The sequence below is a fragment of the Penaeus monodon genome, chromosome 30, assembly GCF_015228065.2.
Source record: "Penaeus monodon isolate SGIC_2016 chromosome 30, NSTDA_Pmon_1, whole genome shotgun sequence".
In the NCBI taxonomy this organism is placed as follows: Eukaryota; Metazoa; Arthropoda; class Malacostraca; order Decapoda; family Penaeidae; genus Penaeus; species Penaeus monodon.
The window spans coordinates 23,944,238-23,944,850 of NC_051415.1; the positions used below are offsets into that span (position 1 = coordinate 23,944,238).

The window sequence follows — 613 nt, forward strand, 5'->3', positions numbered from 1 at the left end:
CGATCATCCACGGCTTCAGCTGGTCGTCGATGATGATGTCATAACCATAACACTCGAAACAGTGTCTGTCTGAAGCCATGATGGGAGCGACAGCCCTGAGGGAGTGAACCACCAGCCACGTGATGTCTGTGAAGAGCTTGTCTGTGCTCGTCTTGCCTCGAGTTCCTTCCAGGTAGAGACGGAGGGTTCTCATAGGCCATTTTCCCCCGTGGACGTTATTGTACTCCTCCTGAAGAATGAAATAAAAAGTGGATTAGAAAACGCTGAACATATTTCCCCGTCTCCCTATTTTCGTGTCTGTTTGCATGCAATCCTCTATTTTTTTTTTACCCCAAGTTTCTGAATTGTGACGCTGGTTGAGGTAGACGAAAAGATGGCTTAGAAAAGGTTGAAAATCATTTTTTGATAGTTCCCCATGTTTCTGAATGGAGACATTTGTGAGATGGACGAACATGTTGTCAAGCTCCTGTCCTGACGTGTCATAGCGAACAGTGCAAAACCTGCAGAATCCTAGCTTGTACATGTATGCTTTCAGTGGTCGGTAGGACGTCACCAGAATGTATCTAGATAGCAGAGAAGAATCATATAAGTTTACAGTGTTCTAGGCATAGAC

General features: G+C 45.0%; 1 protein-coding gene across 1 annotated transcript in view; it reads right to left on the bottom strand.

The window, feature by feature from the left end:
* Nucleotides 1-613, bottom strand: part of LOC119592389 (probable tubulin polyglutamylase TTLL1) — a 12,636-nt gene that overhangs the window by 2,305 nt on the left and 9,718 nt on the right. Inside the window, exons 7-8 of the mRNA XM_037941209.1 lie at nt 414-563; nt 1-230 (exon numbers count right to left, since the gene is read on the bottom strand). Coding sequence (XP_037797137.1) covers nt 1-230; nt 414-563 — 380 coding nt within the window. The remainder of the gene's footprint in view (nt 231-413; nt 564-613) is intronic.